This window comes from Athene cunicularia (genome assembly GCF_003259725.1).
Source record: "Athene cunicularia isolate RWA chromosome 19 unlocalized genomic scaffold, athCun1 chr19_part1, whole genome shotgun sequence".
In the NCBI taxonomy this organism is placed as follows: domain Eukaryota; kingdom Metazoa; phylum Chordata; class Aves; order Strigiformes; family Strigidae; genus Athene; species Athene cunicularia.
This window is the reverse complement of record NW_020799124.1, coordinates 5,672,042-5,699,396: the sequence shown is the minus strand read 5'-3', so window position 1 is coordinate 5,699,396 and position 27,355 is coordinate 5,672,042. Positions and strand designations below refer to the sequence as shown.

The 27,355-nt window shown below is 56.8% G+C and overlaps 1 protein-coding gene across 1 annotated transcript in view; it reads right to left on the bottom strand.

Moving 5' to 3' along the window:
• Positions 1 to 27,355, bottom strand: part of SMG6 (SMG6, nonsense mediated mRNA decay factor) — a 112,813-nt gene that overhangs the window by 5,631 nt on the left and 79,827 nt on the right. Inside the window, exons 13-15 of the mRNA XM_026861623.1 lie at positions 11,687 to 11,863; positions 8,442 to 8,588; positions 1,006 to 1,159 (exon numbers count right to left, since the gene is read on the bottom strand). Of these exons, the coding sequence (XP_026717424.1) occupies positions 1,006 to 1,159; positions 8,442 to 8,588; positions 11,687 to 11,863 (478 nt within the window). The remainder of the gene's footprint in view (positions 1 to 1,005; positions 1,160 to 8,441; positions 8,589 to 11,686; positions 11,864 to 27,355) is intronic.

Sequence of the window (27,355 nt, the reverse complement as noted above, 5' to 3'; positions counted from 1 at the left end):
ACCCACCCTCCCATTCCCAGCTCCAGGAATCCCTCCTGAGCCAGGCTGTTCACCCCACGGGGAAGGGCGGCAGCTGGATGCTGGCTCTGGGGCAGGCAGAGCTGTCTGCTGGGCACTGGGAGGTGAGGGGGAAGCCCCGTGATGGTGGGGAGGGCAGGTCAGGAGATCGGCGGGAGCGTACACCTCACTGCCAGGGGGCCACTGGAGATGCCCACGGGGCAGGGCTGACCGCCAGCCTCCCAGGGCTGGAGATGGGGCAGCCTGTGGGCTCTGGGAGGCTCGGCCTCCCTCCTGCCCCGGCCTCTCCTGATGCCTTCGGGGATCCTCTGAATGCCAGGCTGGCACCGGGACGCGTCGGGCGCCGCGGTGACACTGGCCGGAGGAACGTTACCTCCAGCCCGGAGCACGATCAAACAATCAGAGCAAAGGCATCTAACCAAATCCTCCCGCCACCCTGGGAGACCACCCAGCAGCACAGCCGTTATCTGCCAGGGTGAGTGTTTACCAATAACGGGAACCAGCTTGCTGTTTTACTGCGAGCTTTATAAGGATAAAAAGAAGGGCTGGGCTTGAGCAGCTCTGAGACGCTGGGACATAGGCCGGCCATTTGCTCAGGCTGCCTAAGCCCCAGCTCAGCTGGGATAAGCTATCTGCTCTGATTGTTTAACAATTCCTCCTCCTTGCTCCCTCCAAAATTCCCTCCAAATCCTATTTAACACCCGCCTGCCTCTCTCAGCCCCTGGCACCCCCAAATGCACCAGGAGGAGAGGAGTTTACTGACTGCTGTGGGCAGAAAGCTGTCAGGAAGGGAGAGGGGTGACACGGGCTGAAGGAACGCCAGCCACAGCTGGGACAAGACAGGGCAGGATGGAGACCAGCCCCACGGCACGAGACACAACTGGTTCCAGACCACACTGTTGGGCACAGAGAGAGGGAGCTGGCATGGAGGGCCATCCCGTGCTGGGGGAGAGGGGAAGCCCCCGCCGTAGCACTGGTCCTACTCACCGATCAGGGGCACCACCAAGATGAATTTCCTGCAGTCCAGCAGTGTTATCAAGCTGCTGAGGTGGTCGATGAAACCATTGGTGTCTGGGACCAGGAAGACAGGTCTGATCTCCAGCTCCATCTGCCTCATTTGACTCTGGTCTTTCAGCACGGCCTGGAAGAGAAGGACACATGATGAGTAAGTAGGATGTCAGCCCTATGACCTGTGGACCTCGACAGCAGAAGATAAGCCTGGCTGGCACGCACACCTCCTGCAGCAAGGACGTTGTGTGAAGGGCACTGGCAGGAGGCTGCGTTCATCCCACCTGCACCTCAAACACCAACTCTTGCAGATCCACAGTGCACACATGAGTGGGATGGCAAAAGCCTCTAAGACAGCCCTCTCCTAGGAGAACGGCCCTGTCCAGGCTCTGGGGAGAACCAGGACCAGCCTTGAAAATGGAGGTGTTTTGGGAACTGTCCCATTTACGGGGCTGGCAGTTGCCAGGACTATCTGCACCGGTGCCAAGAGACCAACCCCAATACAAAACAGCGAGGAGAAAAGGGGGCTGAAGGGAGTGGGATCTGGGACTCCAGATGGAAACAGCTCAAGGTGACAACAGCCAAAACAAACCACTTTGGGGCACACAGGTTCTGCCAATGACATCCTAACACAAAGACCCCAAGGAAGCAACAGGAAGGGAGGTCTGTGGGGTGAGGATGCTTGTCTGAGTATCTCACTCACTGTCTCACCAGCTCCCGCACATGCCTTGCCTTTTCTGACTTCATCCAGCTGGGAAACCAGGTGGGTTCCAGCCCTGGAAACCCACAGCACTGTCCTTGGCTGAGCCCTTCACACCCGCTGGAGACCAGAGGTGCTCACACATACATGGGAAGGGTCTGTTGGCAACCCTGCGGGGTTGCACCTGGATCTCTGGACAATGCCAGATGCCAAAATGGGACCCAAGAGCTCACACATTACATTTGATGCTATCGAAGGACTTGGGCTCTTTAGTAAGTCACAGGCTTAAAAAACTCAGGATGCTATTCTAGTGCTTCCTCTGCTTAAAAATAGCTTCCCTGGATTTGCTGATGTTTGTTGCCTCTAATAGGAACTGGTCACCCACGGAGCACAGCAGCACTGTTGTGGAACACATTCACCATGCAAACCCTTGCGACAGCGGGCTTGCACCCACAAGATGTGCCCTGGGGACAGGAGGTGACTGCTGACCCTGTTCTGCCCAATGTCACAGGGAGCTCCCCCTGCCCGGGGTGAGGATCTGAACCCTCCTGCAGCCAAGCCAAAGCCTCGGAGGCACCCTGGAACGACGAGCTGCACGGGCCAGCAGTGGCCATGGAAAGAAGTGGTTTTTAATCCATTTCCAAGTGTTGTCATCTGGCTTTAAATCAAGGCGACTTGATGCTGCCACCTCCCACAAGTGTCTCCAGGCAAGGCAGCAACCAGAATCTCACCACGTGCTTCCCACCCGCCTCCTGGCAGCGTCAGTCCCAGGGCCGCAGCTCCCATCGACCTTGAGGGGAGACGGGCAGAGCGGGGAGCATGCCAGGTCCCTTCTGCTGCCATCCCGCATCGCTCAGGGGCAGCTACAACGGCACCAAGTGTCCCTGGGCAGTGCAGATGCTGCCAGGGCCGGCCACACGCCAGGTGCCATCCCTGCCTGCACTCTGCCTTCACCCCGGGAGGTGCTGGCACACCCCAGTGGCACGGGAACCCCGTGGCAATCTTGCACGGCGCTGCTGCTCACTGTGAGGAGGGCGGCAGATGGGGTCTCGCCTTGGGTTTTTGGGGTGTGGGAGGAGATGCTCATCCCTGGGAGGCACTGGGCTCTGCAGAACTCCACCAAGCTCCACCTGCCACAGGGAGATGGAGAAGGGCCCCGTCGGCCAACGCAGAGACCCAGAGCAAAGCAGCACGTCCCTTGTGCGGCGGCCAAAGAGGTTGACAACCCTGAACTTGCAGGAAGGGGGGTGGCAAAACTACACGGCCTCAAATGGCTGACGACAGTCCCATATGAGCAAGGGCTGGTGGCAGGAGGGGACCCCCGCCTGCACCCCAATACAGCTCCCCGACCGCAGGGCTCACCCCGGCCCACGCAGGCAACCTCAGGAGCGCGGCGCAAGCGGGAAGCTCACCTACCCCTCCGTCTGGAGGCGCGGGGGTGACGGCGGGGACGGGGTGGGGCAGTACCCTCGTGTGTGGCATTTGCCCCGGCAGCTTTCGCAGGCCGTACCCAGCCGATTCCTGGCAGCCGCGAGCGACGCCTGTGCCGGCCGTCACGTCCCATTCCGCTCGCCGGGCCGCCCGGTGAGAGAAGGACACAGGATGCGCCGGGAGTGAAAGAGCGAGGTCGGCGGGGAGCGTGCCAAGTCCCCGCGCACAGCTCCGGGCCGCTCGGGGAGCCAGAGGGAAACTCGCCTTTGCAGAGTTCAGAGGCCGGCAGTGAGATTTATTTTTGTTTGTGTGAGTAAAAGGCTGCAGAAGCCTCCGGCCAAGGGGTTTCGGGGGGGAGAGGAGTGGCCTGTGATTCATGCCGACGCTGGCTGGCCCCGCGCCAGAGATGAAAGGGAGCCCATGTGCGGGGAACCGGGGAGGCGAGCGCCGCGTTAACCCTTCTGCCGGTCCGTGGGGCACGGTCCCGCGGGGAGGAAGGAGAGCGTGGGGATGTGGATTGGGATGCCTGTGTCTGGGGCCTGGATTCCGTGCCACGACCACTGCCAGAAATGAGCTGCTGGTCCCACTGTGCCTCAGTTTCCCCGATGTGAGGACAGGGAGAAGGTGGCCCAGGCGCCCTGCCGGGAGGTGGGGTTTGAAGGCCCTGGGGAGAGTGGCGCAGTAAAAAGAGTGGAGGTACAGCCTCACCTGGGCCCAAGTGCTTTAGGATGGCCAGAATTTAGTCTTGTCTTATTAGGGTTAAAGTCACTGCACAGCAGGGGACCTCTGAGGCTGGGAGGGTCCCTGCTCCCCCCAAGGACAGGCAGGTCCCCTTCTCCTGCCTCTTGCACCTGCACACTGTGGCCATCAGAGCTGCTCCCCCCACCAGCCCCCTGCCCATCCTGCTGCTCTGGCCAGGGGGGCTTCTCCCAGGAGCTGGGCGGGAGCTGGAGGTGGCTCCCCCGGCTGCCCCAGCTGGTGGCAGCACTGAGATCAGACACTCCTGCACACACAGTCCCAAATTCCCAGCTCGTCCATCAGCTGGGATCACCTGGGGGATTCCCCGGAAGCCGGTGCCTGGCTGAGGGCTTCCAGTGTGGGCAGGGGACCGGTCCCCCGCGAGCCAGGCTACCAGGTGGCACTTTCTGCAGAGTGCCGGGGGGAGACCTGAGGGTCTCCACCTCAAGCACAGAAAAGGAGGGGGCTCCACATCGACTCCTGGGATTCCACACACACACGCTGGAGCTCCGCTGCCCGTGGTGCCGGGCTGGCAGAGAGGTCTGGAGCCAAAGCGTGGCAGAGCCGAGTGCCGCGCTGCCGTCGGGATGGGTCATACGGGGTCACACCGCTCTGCCAGGACGGATGGGCTGTCACCATCCTGCCACCACTTCTCCTGCCCCGACCTCCTCTCCAACCACGGGGAAACCCAGCGCCGCTGCCCCTTCCAGCCCCGTGTGCTCCGCGGGGATCGGAGGCGGATTTTCCAGAGCCGAGAACAATGCCTTTCTAGTCTCTGCTCGAGGGCTTCCTCCTCCCAAGGTTCGTCTCCAGCGTCTTCCTCAGAAGTAAACGTGCCCCGTGCCTGGTAGCAAAGCGGGGCCGCCGCCGTGGCGGAGCCGCCGTGGGTGGGTGTGCGTTTTCCGCAGCCGGCAGGCACCCGCTCCCAGGCAGGTGCGTGTCGGCGCGTGTGCACCCGCGGCATTGTTCCTGCGCGCCGAGGAGAGCGTGAATGGGATACGGCTATATTTAGCCACTTACTCACACTACCGCCACAAAGGAGCGGCTGCATCTTAAGGGGGCGGCCGTTCCGTGGGCTCAGAAGGGACAGGAGAGCGGCTATTTTGGGAAGACATGTCATAATTGGCCGCCCCGGTTAAGCTGCTTCTGTAATGCTGAGCAAAACAATAGCAGCATCCAGAGGAAGAGCCTGTTATGTTTCAGGTGGGATGTTTTCAACCGGTCAGGAAACTCGACCGCTCCCAGTGCACAGCGGCGGCACAAAGGACAGGGGACGCTGAACAGCATGGACCAAGGGCCTGGCCAAGCAGCGGGGGCGGTGGGAGCGTGCGGCGGGACCCGGTGCTGGCTGGGGACACAGCCCTGCCGGAGAGCACTGCCTGTGCTGGCAGCGCCACTGTCACCTCCTCTTGCCTACCTGCCTGCCTGGCCTCTCGTCCCCCCAAATATCTGGGTAGCACCAAGGTACGGGCCTGGTCTCTCACCCCACACCGACGCGTTGCTGCTGTCGCCAGCCTGTGGCATGGGGCTGGCAGGCGGCTCTGTCCCAGCCTGGGCAAGCGGTGAGGGCAGAGGCAGGGTGGCAGCAGAGCCAGGGAGCAGGAGCCAACCCATAACTCAGGGCCAGGCAGCAAACAGCTGCCTCCTCCCAACCACGGCTGCCTCCTCCCAACCAGAGCTGCCTCCTCCCAACTAGAGGTGCCTCCTCCCAACCAGAGCTGCCTCCTCCCAACCAGGGCTGCCCAGGGACACAAGAGGTTATGACCCAACCCTGCTCTGGCCTATCTGCCCCGCCTCAGAGTGATGGTTTTGGGCTCCCAGCTCATGAAGAGCTGAGCTCTCCTGTTCACTCTGGTGCTAGCCAAGCGCCACCCGCATTTGCCATCTACCCCGCGTGGGCCCATACTGCCCTGGTAGCTCAAGCCACCGTCCTGCACACATCCAGCCAGGGCAGGGACCAAAGGAACACTGAGAAACCCAAATCCCCCTCGAGGTGTAAATGCGACCCCAGCACTGACTGTGGTTGGGAGCTACAACAAAGACCTGCAGGGCTGCACCGCCAGCTGATGCAGGGCAGGTAAGCAGCAGCAGCAGTGAACTTAGGACAGGTGAATGACCGCCATCAGCAGCAGAGTCAAGTTACAAGAGGTGGGGAGCACAGCAAAGACAGGGAGATAGTGCAAGAAAGCCTGCTGGGGAGATGGGAGTGAATTTAGCTGCAAGCACAACTCAGCATGGCCCAGGCGAGGCTAAGACACTGCACTCCCCCCAGGCACAGAAAGAAAATGGATGGCCAAGACACGAAGGCTTTGCCCTGGCTCACTGCCTGCACCACCAGACTATACGGGAGGCACTGGTGGCACCTGGGCTCTCTGGGCCCCAAGACCCCCCCACAGCACAGGCACAGCCACATGGCCACGCGTGGAGAGTGGAGGCTCTCGGCTGTGCTGAGACAGGAGCCGCATCTGCCACACTCGGATGAATATGTGGAGCTGTGGCTTGTCCCCAGGACAGCGAAAGTGGGACTCAGAGCGCCAATGCGTGAACTCTGTAGGTGAGCAGTAAGAGAAATGGGCTGTAACAGGGAAGGCAGAAGGTCCCCAGGTCCCAGGAAATACAAAATCTCTTGTGAAGATCAGGAAGGTCAAGGACCACAGGCCAAGACAGGGAAAGTGGAGGGGGTGGATGCTGAGCTGGCTCTGACCTGGCCTCCCCAGGCAGCGCCTTCCACCCGAGCTCCTCCAGCCCTGGCTGCGTGGTCAGTACCAGGGCAAGCACACATGTTCTGCTCCAGGCTGTTCCCAGCTTAGCTACGGGCTGGATGACTTTACCAAAGCCCCAAGGACTTCTCCTCCACCCCGCTCCTTCAGACTCCAACTGCACCTCAGCTCTCAGCTGTGCAGCCCCTGAAGCTGCCCACACCCTCGTTTTGACCTCTCTCCGCCTGCGAGCATCGGCCCCAGCACGGCTGCGGAGGAAGGGAGGAGCATGCCGGGGGGAGAAAGCCCCTGACAACATCAGGCAGCCCCCACTCTCCCCGCAGAATGGGCAGCGGCCATCCCGGGGGCCCTGCTGCAGCTGGGCTAGTCGCCGGGGCCGGGATCTGCTGCACGCTGCCCTCCCCGAACATGTGCAGTTCCTGTTTGCTGTGTCTGTACAAGGCAGTGGGAAGTGGGGAATTTACTTACACCTCCCGCTTAACAACCCTGGGAGGCTGGAAGGCTTCAGGCCGCTTTAATTTACAGCCCATCTCTCCAATCTCTCACTCGTTCGCTGCTGCTTTCTTCCTCCTTGTATTAATGTGACCCAGGTACCTGCCAACAATAATGGACTTGCTTGCGGGGGCGGCCCCTCCCTCCCGGCGCAACTTCTACCTTCGCCTTGATATGAATTGCTCAAAATTCAAATGAAAAAGAAAAAAGGCAAAAATCTGAAAGGTTGGGGTGGGTTTGGAAAAGCGAAGCGCAGTGGTTCTGGGCCCGGCGCCAGTAGCCGGAGGGTACACATGTGCACGCTCTCCCAGTAGGGCCTTCAGCAGCCCTGTTTTACAACCACCTCGGCACACACTGCAGAGTTCACGCATATGGCCAGACAGATGTGTCTGGCTTACGTTCAAGGCTGGAAAATGAAGAATTATGGAAGTGAAGGGCCCTGGGCATTAGAGAGGGCGGAGGTGAGGGGGAGGGGAGCCAGGGAGAATTTTTCCTCTGCTGAGAAATCCTCATCTGGGCTGCGAGGCTGGAGGAAGAGGGGTTGTGAGCGACGAGGCAGCCAACAGCCATGCATGTGAGATTGCTCTTAAAGCAACAGTGTGCACCGCCAGGCATCTGCTCCCAGTCCAACCAGTTTACTTCATCAGCTCCCACTGGGAAATATGCTCAAATCAGGCCAGGGCCACGACAAGATCACCTGTCTCCCATCTGTTTGTCCCCATCACGATGGCAACGCGGCGCTCTGGCTGCAGCAGCCGTTCACAGACTATTTTTCCTGCTGCTGGCTCCCGCGTGAACTCTGCCGTTCACGTCCCACCCTCTCCTCTGTCTGCCTGTGCCCCACTGCACAGGAAAGCTGATTTCTCGCTGAACCTTGCTGCCACAGAGCATCTGCCCTGGGTGGGGGGACAGCTTGCTGCCTGGCACACGCTGCACTACAGCCATCAGCTAAAGCATTCCCCTGCCAGGGCTCTTGGGTGTGCTGGCAGCTCTGTGGAGAAGCTGTGTCTGGCTTCATGAGGGTCCCAGGAGTCTCCAGAACATTCATCTCAGGGCCTGGCAGGGCAGATCTTACCCTGGGCGGGGACAGCAACACTGATTTTGCTTCCAAAGGGTGAAGGCTAAGCTTGCTGTTGTGTTTCAGAGAGGCGGCACAGGGTACCTACATCTGGGAAGCTCCAGGTGCTGTGAGACATCCCGAGAGGCCACTGGCCCTCAGTGGGGCAGGGAAAGGGCTGCGCACCATCGGCACAGTGAGGCAGGATCAGCCCATGGACCAAAGCAAAGCAGCTCCTCAGCCAGCTCGGGCACTGCAGTTGCACAGCCTGTCCTACCTGAATCTTGTCTTCACGACGCTGCTGCTCAGCTACTTTCCTGGCTAGGGCTTGCTTCTTGGCTCTGAGCTCCTTGATGTCCATCTCTCCTCCGCTGCCTTCAGCCTCGGAATCATCTTCAAATGCCTCAATCATCACATCATCTTCCTTCTTCCAGGAAATGCAGAAAGACAAAAAACAAGGAGAGGAGTCATTGTAAGGGATGCTGGTGGCAAGGACTGTGATTGTTCTGCTCTCCCCCTTCCAGCAGAAAAATCCCTGACAGGCATAGTCCATCACTGCTTGCTGATGGATGACTATTTCTAAACATCCAAAAGAAGCAAGCAAGCAAAATAAATAGCAAACACCCAGGAAGTGACAAGGTGAGACAAGAGATAATGGGGCAGGGAAGGCAGTGACCAGGCAGGGCAGGGGCAGCCCTGCTTAAAGCTCTGTTCTAAAATCAAACCCTCTTCCTCACCTTGGAAAACTCTTCCCACAGCCTTGGGTGAGTCACTGGTGTTTTATAAGCTTCAGTTCTGTAACACCATGTTATTTCCCTGTCTCTCTGCTTTGCCCAGCTGTTAAGGCTGCACATCCCTCAGAGCAAATGCTGCTTCTCCCCACCTGCCTGCACTGGGGCTGCACAACGCTGCTCTAACACTGCTGCCTCATCCGAGGATCGGCACACACGCTGATCATCTTGAGAGGAAACTTGGATCCATGAAGCCAGGAGACCAAAGAGTCTGTTCCCCTTCTCCTTTTTGATCTCTGAATAGGCCAGAGAGATTCCTGCACCCACCCCAAAACTTCCAGCTGGGCTGGAACAGATGTTTTAGGAGGAGACCATTCAATCTTGATTTTAAAGCTCCACATGATGGAGAAACCACTCAAGGTCAGTAATTTCAATGGTTAATTATTTCCTCTGTAACATTTGCATCCTACATCTTTGCCATGCTCCTCCTGGCCAGGAACCTTGTCTTTGCTGAACTCAAGTTCAGTTGCCTGGTCCTCCAACCTCCTGCCTGCACAGGCACTTCTGGACCATGTTGCATCTTCACCCTCTCCTGGAGACCCTTCCCTGGCTCTCCCCACCAGGAGGTCTGCAGACCCTTCCCAGTATGCCTCCTCTACCTGAACTGGAGACCCCAGAATGAGCCATGCTGTTCCTCTCCCAGGTGAAGGCTGAACTGGCCTTTCCCTATGCACCCAAATCTCTGTGACCCCAGAGGGTGAGAGGTGGTGGCTGATGTCCAACTGGGGATCAGCCACAACCCAGTTCTGTCCCCAGCTTCGCTGCCATCCCCAGTGGCTCCCTGCCCAAAGGGGAGACCATGAGTCCCTGTTCCTCAACATGCCTGCACACACGTGCTGCTGCACCTCTGCCACTGCCGCTGCCCAGCCTTCTTACCTTGCCCAGACCCCCTTGCACCCAGCGCAGCAACCACGGGCCTTCCCAAGCCCTGCCATTACCGATCTCCCCACCTCTGCACAAAAGCCAAGGGTTCTGATGGGGCTGGGAAGAGATCCCAAGTGGCACCTGGGCAGAAAGACCTGCTCTGAGCCCCCAGGGGGCTGCAGGGGATGGATCCTGCACAAGAGGATGGATAAAAGCATCGCTACACTCCCTGCCCTTGTGCAGGCTGCCGTGGCACGTGTCAGCAGGAGGGACTCGGGCAGGAGCTTGCAGTCTTAATTTAGAACAACCCCAGCACTGCACAGTTGCATACTCAATCATTTCACCCAAACCGCCCACCCGCCTGGCCACAGAACCATGTACTCTCCTCTCCTTGTGACATTTTAGCCATGGGAAGGAGGAAGATGGAGCCCTCAGGCTCACTTCCCTCTTCCAGGACAGCCTGGACCACAGGAATGGGGGGATGCTGCCAGAGGGACAGCATCACACTAGGGCCTTGGGAAAAAGCCTGTGTCAGATGCAGACCTGCTGTGGTGGGTCGGGATCTGCTTGCCCAGACAAGTGATGGTGGTCACGCTGACGAGCTGGAAGCTCTCTTGCGATCAGAGCCCAAGGAGGAAGCTACAGGGTTGTGCAATGAGCTCACAGAGGTTCCCACAGCTGAGCAAAGACTGTGTGGACGGAGCAGGAGGGAGCTATCCTCCATACTGTGTTACTTCATAGCAGAAATTGGAAGGACTGACCCAAAAGGAGGGTTTTGGAGAACAGGACTGTCCCTGTCATGACACTGGATAAAACCTGAAGATCCTCCCATATCACATGGTTTTGGTGGTATCAACTTGAAAACCTCCTGAACCTTCCCCAGAAAAGGACAAGGATCCAAGTCTCCCACCTTACAGAGACATCACTTGCTGTCTGGGGTTTTGCTCTGAGCCCTAGTGCAAAAAAACCCACCTAAAATCTGTCCCCTGCTCAGCCGGAGGCAGCTGCTGGGACAAAGAGGGTCCTGAGCACATCCTTGCTCTGGGTGCCACTGGCTGTCACCTCCCTGGGACACGTGGGGCCACGGGCCACCCACTGCTGGCAGAGGCAAGGTGCTGTCCCCTGCACGGGGCGACACCCCCCTGTCTCTTCCGCGCCTGGCCCCGGCACAGGGAGGGGACCTGGAGCGAGTCTGGGCAGTGCTGGGCCACCCAGCTCCCTGCTCCCAACGCCCCTGCCCCTCTCTCCTGTTTCCCTGGCCTTTCCGACTGCAAGATTAAACAGAAGAAAAGAGTCAACCTGCAGAGCGGCTGGCAGGGCCCTTAAACACACACACGGAGCCTGGAGTGAAGCAAGGCCTACAGGAACAAGCAAGGGCAGAAAAACAAGAGTTGAATTCCTTAATCACATCAGGATGTGAGAGGCAGGGGAGGGACGGGGCGCCAATGTCAGCTCTTCCTGTACGTGTGCTGGAGGCTGGAGCTCAGGCCTCCGCCGCAACGAGCTCCACGGCTATAAACTTGATCCTGAAGCTGAACCCTGACACCCCCTCGCCCACCTCCTCTCCCGGAGCCGCGGTGCTGCACGTTATTAAAGCTCCCCCCCGGCTTTGGGTATGAAAAAGCAGCATCTGGAACTCATAGCAGCGGGCGAGATAGAGGCACGCGGGTTGGACTGGCAGGAAAGGGCATGAGCAAAGTACACTCGGGAGACAAGGGCTGTGCACCATTTGCCCCCCCCGCCTCCCCCCATAAAATGCACACGCAGCTATGCTGGCTATAAATAGCGGGAGCTGCAGGGCAGGCAGAGGCTGGGCCCCACAGGGGTGATTCTTCCTTCACCGAGGCGCGCTCTTCCCGCACGGTACCTGATCTTCCAGTTGTTTTCCCTCTTGGCTTCCCATTTCCTTTCCCATGGCGTCTGGGACGGGTGCCACTGACACATATTTTCCACCCTTGAATGCCAGCAAAGGCTCTTCTTGTCCACAAAGGGCTTCCAGGAAATACTTCAGAACTGTGACCCTCTTGCAGTTGGCTGCAATAACCTACAGGGTGAGGACGAGGGGGTTGGGGAGAGGGAAAGGAAAACAAAGTCAGTGCAAAGGGAAGGCGGATGGGCAACGGCCAGGGGGAAATGTTTGGGGCTAGAAGGCCCAGTGGGATGCAGGCAGCTCTGCACAGCACCGTGGGGATGTGAGAGGTGCCCCTCTTCTTCTAAACAGGGATGGAAGAGGTTGGCCATGCCTCATAGCCCACTGTCCCCAGGGAAAAGGAGGCAAGCGAAGTCAGGACACCCAGCACTGATCTGTGTCCTGTCCCGTCCCGTTACGTGCACCCCAGGGCAGTGGGGCTGCTGGGGGGGCAGCCAGCCCTATGCCCAGCCTCACCAAATGGGGGAAAGTCCTGCTGAACCATGCGAGATGAATGATGTGGCCCATCCTTACTGTTTTGTTTCAGCTCCCGTTGCCAGATTCCGCCCCCCCAAGCTGGGGAGCAATGCAGGTGTGAGAGCAGGCGGGTGGGGGCATTTGAGAAAAGCTGAGCCCCTCCTTGTCTCCAGCTCGACCCCGTCCCACGGGCCCATCGCATGGACCAACTGGGGAGCCCCATCAGGGAGGCTGGGACGGATCTGGACAGAAGGAAACTCAATAGCTTGGGTAATTATCCAATTTATGAGGCTCTCAAATGGAGTTTCCAGAGCACGGGAGCCCGGTGCCTCTGCGGCCCCGTCCTGCACGGCACAGCCTCTGCTGGCGTCTCCGCCACAGCCGGCCTCGGCTCAGCCTGTGTCCCCTCGCAGCGGGGCTCTGCACCTGCAGAGCTCTCCCCCGGTGCTTCCTGCTGACCGGTGTCACTCCCAGGGAGCAGCAGATTTATAGGGAGAAAGTCAGCAAATGGGGGCTGGAAGTGCTACATGCTATGGAGACAAAGTCCTCGTTGATGCCTGAGTTCCTCCTGCCCCCCCCCAACCAACCTGGTTTTGCTCTGCTCAGACAGAGCAAAGCAGCCGCAGAGACCCCCATCCTAAAGGGTCCCTGCAGGCTCCCAGGGCCGGGATCCTGACGCTGTGGAGAGGGCCAGACCCCATACAGGTGACCCAACCAGGCGCCTCACAGCCTGGGACGCTGCCTGCTTGCCCCCCGCGATACCGACACCGCACGCCCCGGCCCTGGCTTGGCAGAGACCAGCTTGTCATCTTCGTGCCGTTGGCCTGTGGACGTGCCTTGGACAGGACCGTGCCATGGCGAGCGGAGGGCTGGCAGCGGCCTACGGCCCTGCTGCACCAGGCTGCCGAGAGAGGAAACTTCTGCTCTTCCACAAAGCTGCCAGTTTCCTCTCTGCGGGCTAATTTTAACCACCGTGTCGCTGTAGTGCGTGTTAAAAACCTGACCCTCCTCTGACCTCCAACCTTCCACCCTGGCTACTGCCTGAGCGAGGCGCCCTCATGCCCCAGCAGCCAGGGCTGCCTCTGTTCGAAGCTGCCCCCCCGTCCCTGGCACCCTGCATCCCCCTATACCTGCACCGACGGGCAGAGGGGGAGGCGAAGTCCCTTCCTCCCTGCGAGAGGCAGTTGCTGAGAGGTGGTGCGAGCAGGATGATTGCAAGAATGTAGTATTTGAGGGAGCAAGGGACTCATAACTACTGATTCTGCTTCTAAAAAACGTCCTACGGGACAGAGGTGAGCAAAGGACGAGGTGAGGCAGGCTCAGCAGCCCTGGGAGCAGGTCAGGCTGCTGGGGATCCTCCTCCCTGGGACAGCCCTTTGCTGCTTGGGACATCCAGCCAGGAGCAATCCCAGCAAGTGTCACCACAGGAACATTTCCATCCTCCTGGCTCTCCTTTAGGAATGATTCTGTGCAGGGGAAAGTCAGAAGGAAAGAGAACAAGAGCAAAGTGGGAATGGCTGTCATGGGAAACATCCCTCCCGAGAGCTCCGGGCTGCAGCAGCCCCGGGGGAAGTGGTGGAAACCTCAGTGCCTGCTTCATCACTAGCTCAACAGGCTAACGCTGTGGAGACCCGGCCTGACTCATACAGGGTGACTTCAGCCTGGGGATTTTCCAGTCTTGGTATCTGCAGTTCTCTCGTGCCCAGGCTGCTGGGTGAGTGAAGCGCCTGCCACTGCCGGCACAGCTGCCAGCAGCCAGGGGCTGTGGGATGCCAGGATGCAGCCGACACGGGAACTGCTTGGCTAGGCAGGGAAGAGATGGGCATCCCATCCTGACACCATTCCCGAGAGATTTCTCAAGACGCCTCTAGAAATAAAAGCCATCGCATCTAGTTTAGGATCCATGAGGTTTTCATGTATTGCATGAAGGGCTGGGCGCTGACACAGCTGCAGCGCAGCCATCTCTGCACAGCAAAGGCTTAAATCTCCCTGTCAGAGCCTCCTGGACTGGGAATGATCAGGCATATTGCAGAAAAACTCCCTTCGCTCATGGCTAGGGCTGGGGACAAGGGCAGGTGGGTTCGCTCCTTCCTCCCCTGAAGAAGAAACAAGTAGGAAACACCAGATTTCCTGCCAAGCCAGCACAGCCTGATGCTGAAATTCAGCTCATCTGCTGGGGAGAAAAGAGCCCAACTGAAGGTCCATGACATAATGCCACAGCAACTCGTCTCATGAACACATTTTTCCAGCCCACATGAATGAAAAACAGGGAAGGAGCAAATGCTCTGCACATTCCCGTCACGTGCAGCCCCGCTCGAGGAGGACGCGGCAGAGCCCCGGGCTGCCGGCAGCCAGGCTGACCCCGCCGCGGGACACTCAGCCTCAGCGATGCTGGGAAAGAAGTGACCTGTGACTGGCACCCAGGTCTCTCCCAAACGGCAGAGCAGGACCTTGCATGGCGCAGAGCAATCTGCTTTTGTCAGAAACTTCCTGTTTCGGAGTGGAAACGTGAGTGCCCATGGCAGCGCCAGGATGCCCGGGGCAGCGGGGATGGGTCACAAAAGCACTCGCTGGCTCACGTGGAGATTCCTCACTGCCAGAGTGGAACATGGTGAGAACTCCAGGAGCTGTGTCCACCCTTCCTGAATGAATGGTCAAGCACAAAATGACACCGTGTCGATGTATCTGGTGATGTGGCAGCAGACATTCCCCGTCCCTGGTGGGGAATACAACCATCCCGCGCATGCCCTTCCCCCTCCGGCCGTGCAGTGAGACAGCAGGAACTGAAAGCCTGACTTCAAGTCATCGCTGGGTATTAAAATAGGCCTGACACGCACACAGCCGCTCTCAAAGGAAAACTGAAACTGAGAATTGCTGAAGTGGTCTGGTGCCCCTGTCCGTGACCCAGGCTCAGTTCCCTAGAGGTGTGAGCGACCGAGGCATCGCTGAGCCCCTCGCCACCGCGGTGCCTCTCGGGGACACGTGGCTGAGGACCAGGCGTGGGGCGGAGGTGGCTTCGGCTGCAGCAGCCCGGATCACCAGACTGATTCCATCAAGCCAGGAGACGAGAGGTTTCTAATCTCCTGCTGCATCAGACAGGCTAACCACCAGCTCCCAGCACCAGCCACCCACCAGCGGGCTGGCGGCTGCTAGGGCACGCTGACGAGGCTCATTAGCACTCCGACTGCTAATTCATGGGTCATACATTAACATACTAATCATTGAGTAAGACACAGCAGGACACACATTAACACACACTAACTGCCTGTAGAGACCCACTGGGCTGCGCATTAACCGCACCAGCTGTTGTACTTTCAAAGCCATTTTGCAGTGCCAGTGTCACCCGGACCCTGCGTGTGTCACCTGCCAGTGGCGAGCAGGGTCCCCAGATGTAATGAGAGGTCCCCAGATCTAACAAAGCTGATCCCCTCTACGGTCTTGGCTGTATTTTCTCCTGCAGATAAAAGAGGATGAAGGGAAAAACTTCCCCAAGGAAGTTGTGTGCTGCTCTTTAGCAAGAAGAGGGACAGAGGGGACAGATGGATGCAGGGTGGCCGGCACCTGGTCCGAAGGAGGCGCAGCCCCAACACCAGCACGTGTCCTCCAAAAGATTTAAGGGCAGGGGAGGGGGTCTGAGAGCTGTGAGCACTGGGCCCGGGGGACACATGCACCTGGTGCTGCTGGGGTGACACCACCAGAAACCAGCCATGGTCTCGCTTTGGGTCAGAGGCGCGCCTGGAGCCGGGGGGGGCAGCCCCTCTGTCCCCCACCCTGGCCTCGTGGCCCTGCTGCTCCACACACGGCTCTCCCGCAGCTAAGCAAATCGCTGTCACACCCACCGCCGCCTTCAATCAACTTTTACAACTTGTTAATTTTACGCAGCGTCCTAAAGAGCAAATAACTGGGAGGCAGGAATGCAGGCTCCTTCAGCTAGTCCAAAGAGCCTGCGGCAGCCAAGCCAGCTGGCCAGGGGAGCCCTGCTCGGCTGCGGGGACCTGCCACATCCCGGGGGGGGTCTTGGTCTGGAGTGGGCTGCCCTGTGCCTGTGGCAGCCTCTGGCAATGCCACACTGTTGCCGTGCTGTGTGCAGGGACCCCGGCAGCTTCTCTCTCAGCAAAACCTTAGACTCTGCAAGCAAACAGGAGGCAGCGGCTTCGGAGAAGGTTTTGCTTGGAGGATGGGCTGCCATTGCCGGCTCTGCATTCCTGTGTGCGAGGGGGAGACACGAGCACATCCTGACAGCTGGATTCAGAAGGGGAAAAGGACATGAGAAGTTTGAGTCATGGCATGGAGAGATCCCATCCCAGATTCGGAGATGGGAATGGAATAGAACCGGGACTCAGAGCCAAGCTCCAGCAAAATCCAGCATGGGAATAACACTGGTTTTGCCACATCGGTTTAAAAATGGCTTAGCTGAAGTAGCTGAATGATGCTGAAACCAAGTGAGCCCCAAACAATCTAAACCACGCAGCATCTACATGGGCCAGCTGAAGCATTTGCACTGACCCTACTAAAACATCCATGCAGGCTAAATGCCTCCCAGTGCCCTGTGCGACTCCTCCCATCCCCAGGGAGGCAGCTCGGAGGGCGGCCCAGCGTGCTGGAGGAGGAGCACAGAGCAAAGCGACGGGTTTGGTCTCGTCCCTCCTGGGTTTTCATCTCACAGGCTCGCACAAAAGCTAGGCTGAGTTTAACCCTGGACTTATCCACAGCCCAGCTTCTCTGGGCTTGTTCCTCAGTCAGGATGTGGCCCAAGGTGCTCCTCGACCTGCCCAGCCCCAAACACAGCTTGGAGGGGTTTGGCCACCTGGGCAGGGAGGACTGAAGCGTCCGTCACGGCTGGGCAGCAGTGCTCGCAGCTGGATCGCAACCCTGGATTCTGCAGCTGAGAGCTGACTGCAGCCACAGCTTCTCTCAGAGAAACTTCTCGATTTTGACTAATTCCACAAGCAGGCTACGTGGACATGGCTCCCACGTGCCTGCAACTCTGTGTGTGACCCAAGAGAGCAACTGTGGCTGCAAAGCCACAAAGTGGGGCCCAAAGTGAGGCACCACTGGTTCCAGTGTATCTCGCTGCTGCCCAGGCTCTGCAGGACACAGTGCCAGCACGGGCAGCACCCAGCACCAACCCGAGAGCATGTGTGGGGAAAATATCCACCACATCCATATCTGATGCTCCATCAGAGCAGAGAGGTCCATCAGAAAACACCTAGGCAAGACAGAGAAGCTCAGAAGAACCACTCCAGTTGTTCTTCCCCATTGCCACTGCTGGAGAAGCACTTTCTCTGCAACGCAGGGGCTCCCCAAAGAGAAAGCGTAGCCATGTCTTAGCCAAACCCCTCCCAGCACCCTGAGCCTTGCAGAGGCACGGTTCCAGCCTCTGCACTGGGGCACAGGGTCTCCGACGAGTCATCGGAGCAGATGTGCTCTTGGCCTGGCAAACGCCTCCGTCTTTCCAACCTCGGCCACGTAGCTCAACCACGACAGGCCTTTTTAAAACTGGAAAGCAGCATGGAAAGGGAGCCAACTGCCCACCATCACGAGGGTTTGCTGGGCTAAGGTCAGCACTGCCTGTCCCATGTGTGATGCAAAGAAGACACACGGACGATATAAAGGTGCTAAGCAATAGATCTGAGCTGAGTCATCCCATTTCTGGTGTCAGACTGGAAGAAGCCCCGAGTAGCCTGCAGAGATTCCTACCATGAAGGTCCTTAAACTACACCCAAGGCACTGGTACCTGTCACCCCTGGCAGCTGTAGGACATGAAGGTGAGACCCAGTGACACAGGGGGAAGCTGTGAGCAATTCTGGGGCTTGGAGCCTGCCCTCAGCAAGCCCTCCCCAAAGGAGGGGATCCCTGCACGAGCACACCGAGGGCACAGCCCTCCCCAGAGCTGTCTGTCTGCCAGGGGCCAGTTCTCTCTCTCTGACTGGCACCTAGTGGCTGTGGGGCAGGAATTACAGACTGAATTTTTACTGATCTAGGCCAGAAGACACTTAAAACTGTATGGAAATCCCATGTTGCCACAGGTCCCAGTCTATGGCCCAAACCCCTTAGTGCTGTGGCACAGCCTGGCACTGCCCCACAAGACACCTCTCAGCTCCTCCAGACTCTCCATGCAGCCAGCTCCTGTCAACTCTTCCCTTCCTTGGTGATGGCTTACCATGGGGTTGGGAAAGCTGCTTGTTCACCCCAAAAATTCATCTGAGGGTGATGCAGGGACCTTTTGTGACTTGAGTGGAAGAATCAATACCAAAGTCACCTGGAGCAGATGCTCTGGATGGAAAGTCATCCTCCAGACTGCTCTCGAGCTCAGGACAATGGGGAGGGCTGGCTCCAGCCCAGCCCAGGACCAACTGCTTCTCTGAAGCACGAGGAGCTACACCACCCAGAGAGGAAAGTTTCTGATGGTTTCCAAACCAAGCTTTTGGCTTTCACTGATGCTTGGAAAGACTTTCCCTGATATCTTATTCACCTGTTCAATGTTCTAAAGAACCTTTTTGTCAGTTTGTCTCTCCAGTGAGCAGCAGCATTTGCAGTAGGAAGCACTTGGCTCCAGGCTGCGTCTGACACCTTGTAGGCAGGAGGCAGGTGGTTGTCTTATTTAATTTTACCCCCACTAGGCCATTCCTACTGGGCATCAGCAAAACAAGAGAAAAGCATGACTTTAGTCTGGATGGAAGTCCCAGAAAAAATAAGAGAGTACAGGAGGTCTCCACAGAGTGATGGAGATGTTTCATCTGGTTTATGAGTGTGGCTCTTGCCTGGTTTTCATTGTGTCCTCAGGCATCGCTGCCAACAGCTCAGTGAGAGCTACGGGGCTTCCCCACATTGCAAAATGTTGCCTCCAGTAAGACATGGCAAGAATTTCCATCGGAGAAAGCATTTGCTTCCACTCGCCATGGCCACATGCCCCAGCACTGGGCAAACTGATCCTCGCAGCAGTGAAATATCTGGGGCATTTCTGCTCTCCAAATTGAAACCTTGAGCACAGGACCATATCTTTCAATTGTGTGGAGAATAAGGGGCTAAAAAATATCACAACTTTGAAAGAGGCCTGTGAAAGCGGCAGATGACTCCAGGAGAAACAGTGAGTCAAAGCCAGCAGCTCCCTGTTACAGCCATCTCGATGCCCTCCCCAGCTCCCAGCACAACCCTGAACTTCCCAGGGGAAAAAAAAAATAATTCAAGCCATAGAGTAAAGCCAAGACAAGTCTGAAGGAGCCTGCTCTGCTTCTCCCTTGCAGATCCGACTGGAATACTAACCAGGGAAGACAAGTCCCTGAAAGCCTGCCCCAAACCCGTGGTGCCACATGGGGAAGGTGGAAGGCAAGATCCGATTTCTCAGCGAAGCCAATATGGCACTGCCGCCAGCTTTCGCAGGGCATGGGTTGTTCTCCCTGCTGCAAGAGTCCTCAGTCTTTTCCTTTTCAGGGACTGGGGGAATTTATTTCCTCTGCCATTTCGGAGGATGCCTGCCTTGCCAGAGATTGTTTTGCAGAGTTAAGAAAGATAAGAAAGTGGTTAGCAGGCTCTTTGGTGGAGGAAGGGAGGATTGCTTAGTAAGGGAAAGGGGACTGCTCCGCTCTCGGCAGACACCCGCTGCCCTTCCTCTAAGGCCACTGCTCCAGGAGACGCTGGCATTGGGGACAGGGCCGGTCCATCCCCGCACCTTTCCACCCCCGGCATTCCTCATGTACATCTGCTCGTTGGGCCACACTGGGCTGGTGACCAGAGAAGCTGTTCCTGTGGTGGGGCTGGGATCTGTCTCTCTTGGAATTTGGGAAATGCGGCTGATGAATGTTCAATCCAACATCTCGACTGCAAATCTCTGTGTGCTCTTGCAACAGCAACAGCCCTTTTTGCAGGGTATGTGGGAAAAAAAAAAAGGCAGGAGCCAAGTCCAGGCTGCCCACGCCACGGGGAAAACACTGCAGTTATCTGGCAACCTCCCTGTTTCAGAAAGCACCTCCTGAGCGGCAGCAGGAGGGAGTCGGCCTCGCTGGGGCGCTCGCATGGAGGAAGCCCTGAAGACACACGGTTCCTGCCGAGCGTGTCTGTCCCCACCACGCCAACGTGTGCAGTGCTACGTGGAAGTTCAGCTCCTCTGGACCCCCTCCCCGACCCCTCAGCCAGGCAGATAAAGGTGTCATGCACTGAAGTGGGGCAGAGTGGGTGTTTTGCTCTGGCTGAGAGCAGGAGCTCTTTCGCAAGGACTTCCCCATGGAGACAACGAGACAACTGACCCGTGATTTGACCCACAGAGTAACTCGGTGATTCCTGTCCCATGGGACAAGACACCAATGTCTGGGGTAGCAGAGAGAGATGGTGGGAAGTTGGGTGGTAAAAGGAACAGAGTTACAACACAGAAATCGAGGAGCAGGGGTGAGGATCTACCATACAAGAACAGCAAAAAACGGTGCAAACCAGAGCTCACCTTTACAGTATCCCCCTGCCCTGCCTGCACCATTCACCTCTCACCCTTCCAGCATGACCATCTACAGGCAGTGAGGGAACAATGGCATCGGCCAGTAACACCCATGGCATGGTGGAATTCCACCCCCGAAGGTGTTAACGGGCCGCCGTGTCCCTCGCAAACCTGACTTCTGACCTCAGCAGCGGGAGGGAGAGGAGAGGTAAGAGCTGGAATATTCTGCCTGGTCCTGGCAGAGCTGGTCGGGAAGCCGTTTCTGTGAGTTTACACAGCTTATACGTTCTCCATGCAGTTCCTGGACGCCTTCCATCGCAGATGAGAGTTTTATGTCGAATTTTAAGTTTGACCACAAATATTTAAACTTCCTTGGACCACAAATGCTGTATCTTCTTTGTGGTTTAGTTGGCACCAAATGAGTATTTACAGATCCCTATATGTCTGTCTGTCATTTAAATATCTCACAGAGGTGCCAAAGGCTTCAAAAGTGGAGGGGCTCCTCTGGCAGACCCCCAATTCCCCCTCTCTGCCCTGCATTGCTCAGCGCAGGCAAGGGAGAGGTGCAGACGCTGGCCAAGCCCTTGCAGAGGGCACAGCTGCTTCTGGCCTGAGCATTTCATACTCGCACTCTATTAAGCTTGCTTTTCAGAGAATGTCATCTGAGATCCCGCCGTAACTTCCACAGCTCCTTGCCCTGGCAGATATTTGAACTAGGATGAAAGTCTTTGGAATTTTCTCCTCTTCTTTTAGGAAACTTGGGATTTCTAAGTCTATGGGAGACTGTTTTAATGAGAACCGCTAAAACCCCCTAAAGCAGCACAGCTCCCACCTGGCTGCTGCTCTCAGCCTCCCCATGGGTGTTTTCACTTCCTCAAACACAAGCAATTCTCAGAGGGTGACAATCCAGAACTGCTGAACTGGGATCCTGCTCTAGGGAAACTGGTTAGAGTGGTTAGTCTCAGTGGCAGAATGATACCGGATTCAGGGAAGGCCACTCAGTCAGGAAAACGCAATCAAATAAACAGCATTAAAGGTCCCTCCTAAGCACCCTGCACCAAGGGAATTTGGCGTTGCCCTTGCACGGAGTTGGATGGGGAGCAGAGAGCTGAGAGTCCCTGAGCTGACCCCCAGCCCCGTGGGTGAGTTACGGGGAGCAGCAGCCCAAAATCTGAGTTAACGCGTGTACGCCGGCTCAAGTCAGGTTGTGTGTGTTTCATTTCCTTCAGACTTTTTAGTCTAGGACACAAATTGGACGCTTGCCCCAGCGATTTCAGGGGAACTTTAGAACACGTAGCGGTGTGGTAGATGATGTTCCTGCAATGCTGCTTTTACTATTCCAGGGACCCCAGCCACCGGCTGGTCATGGCAGCACTTGGGGAGCTCTCCCGCACGTCTCACCATCCCCTGGGAGCCACAGAGCAATTGCGTGCCTGGGGCAAAAGCTCCAGCAACGGCTGCCCACATCAGAGGAAACAGATACCTGAGTCAGAGCAATGTGATGAGAAACCTCTGCTCCGCAAACCAGAAACCAGACTGAGCAACATCAGTGCCAAGCTGCCCCACCGCTGCTCCGCACACCTCACCGGCCCCAGACGCTGCTGGGGAGCTCGGGGTACTCAGGTTCCCCTCAACTTTGGAAGCTGAAAGAGAAGCAGCTTTGCTTTGAACTAACAAACAGGCAAAGCCCACGTGAAAGGGCAGCTAGCGGGGCTGGGGCTGCTGTGTGCAGGGAGGAGTTCCTCCAACCGTTGGCTTCTCCATCGGAGCTGCCACTAAATTCCCTTGAAAACAGAGGGTGGGGATACGGAAGGCAATGTAATAACACCAGAAAAATGCCACCACAGCTTGGTTGGCTACAACACCACAGCCCCAGAGATATTAGCAATACTGGCATTTCCACCCACCACAAGAACCACACTGGCAGCATGTTCCCGGCGGCTCGGGGCAGGGCGGGAAGCAGCTCACACCACTTCCAGCAGCCACTTCAGGGAGGGACAAACGCTCTGTTTTGCTTTACAGAGAAATGCTGCCACTTAGGGGACTCCCGATGACGTTCTTGTGCCTGAGAGCCCATGTCCTCTTCGAGGAGGGGCTGCTCCAAGCAAGACATGCTCCGTTAGCCTACCAGAGAGGTAACTTTATGCACTGGATGTGAGCTCCAGCCTGCGCGGATCCTGCTCTGCCTCTAAGGCAGCAGCGAGCGCAGCTCTGCTACTTATACCCAATACTCAGCTCTTTTGGCAGATGATTAATGGCCTGAGTCTTGCAGTCACTTGCTTCCAGCCAGGCCAAGAGCTGCAAACACACCTAGGGAAGGGAAAGGAAGGGAAGGGAAAGGAAGAGAAGGAGGAATTGGAACGGCAGCTCATCGAGGAGAGGAAAACTATTCGCTGCGTCTTTGTTTTCTGCAGAGCTCCTCCTCCCGGGAGCAGGATGCTGAGCACAGAGCAGGGCCCCTGCCCCGAAACGGAGGAGCTGAACCAGAACAATAGGGTGGGGATTCTGGATGGGCCCCGACAAGTGGGGTGGGCTGGAGCGGGGGCACCGATCCATCCTTTTGACTTCATTCACACTTACAGCTGCATTAGAGACATTTCCTGAAAGCACAGTAGGAAGAGAGGGGTATTCGCTCACTCCACCCTCCATCTAACACTGTCCTCGCGATCCAGCCGTGCACCGAGAGCCAATTTTGGCCTCTGGCAGAGCTGCAGGCCAGACATTACAAGCACTGGTGTGAGCAGCACAGGTCCCCACCCGATGAGCAGCACGCAGACTTGGAGCAGAGAGGAGGGCTGCTGCAGCCAGAAAAAAAAAAAAAAAATCAATGTAGGGAAATACAAAGTGTTGGAGTGAGCCTGAGGTGGCCCTGAAGTTGACAAAGAGGTGTCAAGAGTGGGATCTGAGCGTTTGGCTTCGGGACAAGGAAAGGTGCAGCCACCAGCCGATGCCACGTGAAATGAGGCAGAGCTCCTCCTGCAAAAGAAACAAAGGGAGCGCCGGGGGCCTTGAGGCAGGATCCACGCCACAGCGCTCCCACCCCGGGGCGACCGTACCGCCGTGTCTACAGTACGTCATCTCCCGACGATGCCATGACCTGCAACGTGGAGCAGAGGATTGAAAACAGTGCGGCGAGCCCTGCGCCTGACTCACCGCAGCCCGGGAGCGCGCGCGTCCCCGGCGCATCACGATCCTGCATGTGGAGCCTGAAAAACAACCTTTTTTTTCTTTTTCTTTTTTTCTCAAAAACAACATTAAAAAACGCAGCCGCCCTCCTCCAAATCTGGAGTTACTCAGCCTGACTCACACCAAGGCTCTCCTGGCTCTGCCGGCAAAGCCTGCACGTACCTGGAGCGGGCTGTGCAGGCTGCGCCGGTGATACCCGCTGCACCGCACACCTGGAGCTGCAGCGCTTCCCCAAGTCCCTGCAACACGAGCTTGCTGCAGCCAAACTAATTATTTTCAGCTTCAAACTTCAACCATCTTTGGTGAATCCCCAAATATTAAATAAATAAATAAACAGGGACTATAATTTTTTTTTTAAATGGGAAAAGTATTTCTTTCATTCTCCCATAACACAAATCCAGCAAACATGAAAAACATGAACTCAAACCAAAGCTCAGACATCACATCTGGGGAGAGACCAAGCATGGAAAATTTTAATCCAAAGGTTAATGTTTGGGAAGCTCCGAGTGTGTGAAAAAAGGGGTTAGATGGGTGCTGCTCCGCGGCTCGAACAGTTGTTGCCGCCAAGTGGCGGCTTTCAAACGGTGCCTGCCTGCCCCAGCCCCAGCACTCGGGGTCAGAAGCTAAAATAGAAAACAACTGAAATCATTGCAAGCAAACAAACAGTCAGATCAGATGCTGGAAAAGCCAAGCGAGGAAGGAGCCAGCAGCACAAAACACAGCTCGAGCCCTGTGACTGGAAACAGTCTCCTGACTTGCCCTGGTGAATCGCACCAAACCACATGGCAGTGGTGGCTCTGGCCACCCTCTCCTGGTCCCCCAAGCCACCTCCACAGCTTCAAGACCACCTGACAGCCCCGTGCCACTCCTGTCCCAGCTGCCACCTCCATCTCCTTTCCTCACTGCTCTGCAGGATCACGCTCCAGTGGTTATCACATCTTGGGCATATTTCCACCCAGCAGCCTGAAACTTCACCTTTCTCAACCAGAACAACTATTTCCTGCCCAAGCGCAGAGCACCTCGCTCTTCACCTTCACCCCAGCCCCCGGTGATACACCCCTGTACCTGCCCAGAGCAAAGCATCTCTGCTGCTCTCCTGCTCACTCCTGCCTTGCACCCTGAGCTGCTGGGCTCCTGTACCCCGACTCCTGCTGCAGATCTGCCCTCTGAGCTCGTCATGCCCCCATTCCCCCCACATCCTGCCTTCAAAATGCCTCTGTTCATCTTCTGCATTAGATTATGCCCTTTCCAGACTGCTCCTTCTAGACACTAGAAATCTCTCTCCCCCCAGCTATAACAGAATAGCATCCTAATTGCCTTTGTTAGGGATGGGGCCATGCTTGTAAAATTGCCACGTCTGCTTGCAGGGCCATATCAGCAATAACAATAGCTTAAAAGCTCCAGGAGTTATAGCATCGAGCCCTCCCACACTTAACTAAACACAAAGAGAATGGACCATATGTCTGCAGAAGCAGCCATGTCAGGTGGGTCGGGGCCCGGCTCCCCGGGCTCCCCGGGGGTGGGAAGGGAAGGCACGGCACCGGCAGGCGTGAGAGCATCCGGCAGAGCAGCCCTGCTCCCTGTGCCTTATTTACAGCATCCAGAGGGATGCCGGACGGGATGCTTCCTGGGATCAGCCAGGACAGAACTGCTCCCTAAGGTAGCAGCGATGGGTTTCAGAGAGCTGCAGTATCCCTGCCCACGGGCTGGGCTCTTCTCCCAAGTGCACACTTGCCAGAAGAGTTGGGCTGCTTCTCCCCTCACCCAGCCAGCAGCCTGGCTGCCCGCTGCGCTCTGCCTGGCCCTGGTGCAGCCCCAGCTCCCAGCTCTGCTGCATCTGCCCACCCAGGGGTGCTCGGGAGGAGCAGAAACCTGGAGTCTTTCCCAAACACAAGGAGACAAAGCAAACTCCATCCTGGGCTGAGATGGACCATGCTGCATCAGCGGAGAGGTCCACTCACTCCTGGCAGGTCTCCAGAGTGCCACTTGGCAAGACCAGTAGCTCCTTCCCTGAGCCACAGGAAGGTTTGATTTTCAGTACACTGCTGGGGGATGCAGCAGAAAACGACTCTGTCCTGCTGCCAAGGGAGGAGGAGAGTGACATCTCCCAAAAAGTTGAGATGTCATAGACTGTTCCCCCCAGGATGGTGGTGCTGAGAAGAGAAGCACGGTAAGGAGGGGAGTTTGGATGGATGATGGGGTTCAGCTCCAAAGATGCTAATTTTGAAAAGGCACAAAGCTGCTCAAGATGTCAGACACAACCAGGCTGCTGGGGGACACACAGACACTGGCCAGAGAAAAGGAGAGGGGGAACTGTCAGCCGTTAGCAGAGAATCTTTGCAAAAAGATAGGAAAACCATAAAATAATGGACAAAAATGTAAATGGTCCTATAACAAACCACTGGATAACAGCTCCGGAGCAGTTTTGTGTGTATAGTGCCTTGCTTGGCTGAGACAGGACCCCAAAATCCAGGCACCTCTCATGCACATCCCCACACACTCCTCTCTTTTCAAGAAGAAACCTAAATCTGCTCATGACTAACTGCAGAAGCATGGAGATAAAGATGAAAAAAAGTGAGGTTGAGAGAAACACTATGAATCTCTGTAGACACCAAATGTTTCTCTAAGTTTAGCCCAGAAAAAGGGTTCTGCAAAGAAAACATGCAAAGCACCTCAGTCCGGGCTGCGGAGGGGGCTGCAGGGGAAGGGCCGATGGGAACGATGACCCCGAGGAGGAGCTGAAGGGAAGTCGTGGCAGGGCTCAGAGGCAAAGGCAGGGGAAGCGTGTGATGAGAAACACGAGCACAAGTGGCTGGCAAAGGCAGGGCTCAGGACTGGGCTCCCTCAGGGTTCGTGCTCCCGGCAGCGTGTGCTAGCATGCTCAGAGGAGTCCCAACAAAGGACAGGCAGGCGTGCTCCAGCTGCCCATGGACCATAGCTCCTGCTCTGCACTCTTCAGCCCTCCAGCCAAGGGGGAAAATGTAATCAGAGCAATTTCTATTAGCAAGAATATAAAGACTTGGAACCTCTGGGCTGTCTCTTGACAACTAATTAATTACCAGGTAGCATCCCCTTGAAGCTGCCAACACAGCACGCACAAGTTCCAGCATGATTTAGGGAGAGAGACGAACTTTACAATAAACTCTAGGATTTTACTTCATCTCCCGCCACCATCTGAGATCCTGGGGGAACAGGAAGGGGTGGCAAGAGGCAAACTCTGAAGCCATCTGGGATCATCATTAACTCATTCACTCGTGGCCTCTCAAACAAAACGCCGACTGCGCTGTGAGCAGCAGCTTCAAACCAGATGAGAACTCCTTGTATTCTGTTTTTTAAATGCTCTTCTGCCAGTTTCTGCAATAGGGTGCCCATCACCTTGCAGCCTACTCGCCTGTCCCCCAGGGTTTTGGCCATCAGGGTGGCCAGTCTTTGAAACTATAAAGAGCAGAAACTGTATTTCAAATGGTTTTAGGTGATACATTCTTCACTAACAGCAACAAAAAGGAGTGAAGAAATGTCAAGAAAGCAGAGAAAAG